Consider the following 4,185-nt stretch of genomic DNA (forward strand, 5'->3'; position numbering starts at 1 on the left):
GGGGGCCGCAGGTGCCCCTGGAGCCGCGCGTCCTGCAGGTACTCCGCCGAGGAGCCGGCGGGGAGAGGCGGGAGGAGCCCCGGGCCGCGCGGGCCCCGCCTCCCCTCCGCCCCGGGAGCTCCCACCGGGCGGAAAGCCTCCCCGGCCCCCTCCCCGCCGGCACCCCGCACTCGGTGATTGGCTGGCGCCGCGGGTCCCTGGCACGCGCCTGTGGATGTAGTTATAAGAATCCTCGCGTGCCAGCCCTCAGCTCCAGCCAGCCGGCACAGCCCTCCCCAGCGCAGCGCGGGCGTCGGCCAGAGTGCAGCGGCCGCGGGCTCCCCAGGGAGGCCGGGGGCTGGAAGCGGGCGGGCAGTCTTCGCCGCCTCCCGCGCCGGGCCGTGAGGGCGGGGCTGCCAGACAAGGCCGAACTGCCGCAGCAAACTTCCAGAGACCACCCTCACCCCAGGCCAGCAGTCCCCCGGGCGCTCGGCGGCGCAGAGCATGGACGCGGTGCTGCTAGAGCACTTCCCCGGGGGCCTGGACGCCTTCCCGTCCCCTTACTTTGAGGAGGAGGACTTCTTCACCGACCAGTCCTCTCGGGACCCTCCGGAGGACGGCGATGAGCTGCTGGCCGACGAGCAGGCCGAGGCGGAGTTCCTCAGCCACCAGCTGCACGAGTACTGCTACCGCGACGGGGCGTGCCTACTGCTGCAGCCCGCGCCCTCGGTGGCTCCGCACGCGCTCGCCCCGCCGCCCTCGGGGGGCCCCGGCGAGCCGGAGGACGGTGGTGGCGGCTACTGCTGCGAGGTGGGGGCGCCTCCCGGCGGCTTCCCCTACTCGCCCGGCTCGCCGCCCTCGTGCCTCGCCTACCCGTGCGCCGGGCCGGCTGTGCTGTCCCCCGGGGCGCGGCTGCGCGGCCTGAGCGGCGCGGCGGCGGCTGCGCGGCGGCGGCGGCGCGTGCGCTCCGAGGCCGAGTTGCAGCAGCTGCGGCAGGCGGCTAACGTGCGCGAGCGGCGGCGCATGCAGTCCATAAACGACGCCTTTGAGGGGCTGCGCTCGCACATCCCCACGCTGCCCTACGAGAAGCGCCTCTCCAAGGTGGACACGCTGCGCCTGGCCATCGGCTACATCAACTTTCTCAGCGAACTCGTGCAGGCCGACCTGCCCTTGCGCGGCGGTGGCGCGGGCGGGGGCGGGGGACCGGGCGGCGGCGGGCGCCTGGGCGGGGACAGCCCGGGCAGCCAGGTCCAGAAGGTCATCATCTGCCATCGGGGCACCCGTAAGTGCGTCCGCCTCCCAGCTGGGGGAGACGGGGACGGGCACGGGAAGGTCCCGGAGGGGCTGGGTGAACAGACCGACCAGCCGACTGACCGACAGACGGACGGACGGGTCGTGGGCACCGGCCACCTTGAGCGCGAGCTGGCGTTTCTGAGGTTTTTTTCCGCCACTTTGACCATGGCTCGGGGGGTGCGCGTCCCCGACAGAATTGCAGCTTCTGGCATTGCGGGGTGGAGGCGCTGGGGGCTTGAGGGGTGGAGGAAGAGGGTCGTTCTAATGGAACCTAAGACGCCTGTCTGTCCAGGCGCCCAAGAGGGGATCCTAACGGACCGGAGGGCACCGTTGGGAACAGAGTTGGACATTCACAGTCTGTTTTCTCTTCTCACCCCCTCAGGGTCCCCCTCCCCCAGCGACCCGGATTATGGCCTCCCTCCCCTCGCAGGACACTCTCTCTCTTGGACTGATGAAAAACAACTCAAAGAACAAAATATTATCCGAACAGCCAAAGTGTGGACCCCAGAGGATCCCAGAAAACTCAACAGCAAATCTTCCTTCAACAACATAGAAAACGAACCGCCCTTAGAGTTTGTGTCCTGAGAAGTCCCAGACCCGCCAGAGGATCTGATTGTGTCTCTGTGCACATTGTACATGTATATAACGTAAATGTAATTTAAGAATCACATTTTTCTAATGGCAATCAACTGTTTGTTATTTATCTATTTATTATCCTGTCGAGTTAATGAAATAGATGATCTTTTAAAATATATAATTTATATAATTTATCCTGATTTTCTCAAAATATGCAATAGTCTGTGATTCTACCCAGCACCTTTGGCAGAACTCTGCATTGTTGGAAGAACTCTGGCCAGAAAACTTCATGCTAATTTATTGCCAGATATGGTTTATTTCTAAGCAATGTTAATAAATGCTATTTACACCTTTTTGTAAAAGTTATTTGTTTAATACATGATGGAGTGTAATTAACTTAGTTTAAAAAAAAAAAAAAACCTGAACCAGAGACTCAAACGTAGCTTTTAGTTTTGCTGAAAGGAATTGGGTTAGAGGGTTAGGCCTCAGTTCTCTCAGAAGCTCTTCGTCTGAATCGCCAGCGCTAAATACGTAAATATTTCGCCTGTATTTTTAGCCTACCATCCAAACACCCTATGAGGCAAGGAGGTCATAGACTATTTATTGTTCTCATTTTTCAGACGGGAAAGCTAAGGCTGGGAGACGATGTTTGTCTTACCCAAGGTCACCGGCACCCTGCCTAATCATAGTGTAGAAAGTGTGTCCGGTGGCAACAGGGGGCTAGCTTCTGGTCTAGCCAAGGGAAGGGGCCTTTCTGCTTCCATGGGCTGGGGAGAAAGGGTTGCTGTTGAGCCGCCCTGTGACCCATCCCTTCTGCAGTTACAGCGTCAGATACATGGAACTCAGATGGGGAAGACGACCATGCTGAGGCCGGAGACCCTGTCGGATGCTTTCCAACAAAACCCAGGGTCTTTTAGGTAAGGCGAGAAGGAGGGCGCCCTCTCTGCCACTTCTGCAACTGGGTTATTTCTGAAATTCACTTGGTTTTGTCTCCAGAATCTAGTCCTTTTAAGGCAAGCAGCGTGGGGAGAAGGCGAGCTTCGGGTGGAGGGCTCAGGGTCGCCCCCTAGCGAAGGGGAGAGGCGTAAGGGCGCGGCCGGGAGAGCCCAGGAAGCTGGGACTCGGGCTAGTCGCCGCCGCCGCTACCCGGGGCCGCCCTGGCCCTTGGGGCGCCCTCAGCCGGCGGCGGGAGTCGGGGCGCGCGGCTTTGTGTGTGGGGTCCCGCGCGCGCTCGGACGGCGCGGACGCGGAGGGAAAGGCACCGAGAGGGGCCTCGCGCGCCCGGCGCGCACCTACTGGCTGATCCGCAGACCCCGTGCCCCGCAGGCCCTGCGGAGGCGGGGTGTCGCTCCCCTCCAGGCAGCGGCCTTGTCAGCCAAGGTACGATCGCCCCGGTGCCCACGGCCCTGCCGAAGGACAATATGTCGTCAGCATGCTAATTGCTTTAACCTAGTTTCAGACCCACCGAGGGGTTCCCGCGCGCCGCGGGTGCCATGGACGTCATCCAAAACCAATTAAAGCGAGGCCGCGAGCCCGACCCGCAGCGCGGCCTGGCCAGACGCGCGGAGATTCTGCGTCGCGAAGCTCCCAGGAGGCCCTTGGCCACGGACCCTCTCACCCTTTCCAGCCTCTCCCGTCCCTCCCCCTAAAAGATGGAGATTTCACACTGGAGGCAGAATTTGGGGACTAGAGAAAATAATTCGATTTTGTCCTGTATTAGGGCCTCATTAAACACGAAAGTTGCTTTTGCACAAGTGCTTCTATCAGGCATGTAATCTCATTACACTCATTAGAAAGTCAAATGGTAGGCAGACTTCAACTTAATTATAAGTTATGTAAGTATTGTACCGTTTTCTTCGGCTGTGTAGACCTGCGTTTCAGTTGGATTAGAGAATGTGGCAATCCGCCGTTAAAACACTACCATCATTGTGATGTGGCACCTTTTATTTTGCGTGCCACTTTTTTGTGATTCAATGCTTCAGCGACATCCTTTAGTACGGTGCAGATGAAGCGGAAGAGCCGGGCTGAGCATGGAAAACACCAGGGTCTCTATCTTGTCACTCTTCTGTCCTGACTTGGCAAGTCCCTTTAAACACAACCTTCAAAGAGACTGACAGCTTCTTTTTATTTACTCATAATCCATTCATTCTAGTGTAGCAATTCTTAAAAAAAAAAAATGCGGCAGTAAAAGCAGAACAAACGTATCATTTCAGAGTCTCCTTTGGCAGCGGAGAGGCCGGAGCTGCGCTCTGCTCGGTGCAGGAGCGGCTCTCCCTGTGGCAGAGCCAGGCTCTAGAGCCTCTGGCCCGGGGCATCTCTAGCCAGTAAATACAGCCT

At 59.2% G+C, this 4,185-nt stretch overlaps 1 protein-coding gene across 1 annotated transcript; it reads left to right on the forward strand.

The window, feature by feature from the left end:
* The first annotated feature begins 483 nt into the window (after positions 1 to 483).
* Positions 484 to 1,857, forward strand: PTF1A (pancreas associated transcription factor 1a). The gene is made up of 2 exons (XM_004331743.4): positions 484 to 1,261; positions 1,655 to 1,857. The coding sequence occupies exons 1-2, from the start codon at positions 484 to 486 to the stop codon at positions 1,855 to 1,857; spliced, it is 981 nt and encodes a 326-aa protein (XP_004331791.3).
* The last annotated feature ends 2,328 nt before the right edge of the window (positions 1,858 to 4,185 follow it).

This window comes from Tursiops truncatus, chromosome 2 (genome assembly GCF_011762595.2).
Source record: "Tursiops truncatus isolate mTurTru1 chromosome 2, mTurTru1.mat.Y, whole genome shotgun sequence".
Taxonomy (NCBI): Eukaryota; Metazoa; Chordata; class Mammalia; order Artiodactyla; family Delphinidae; genus Tursiops; species Tursiops truncatus.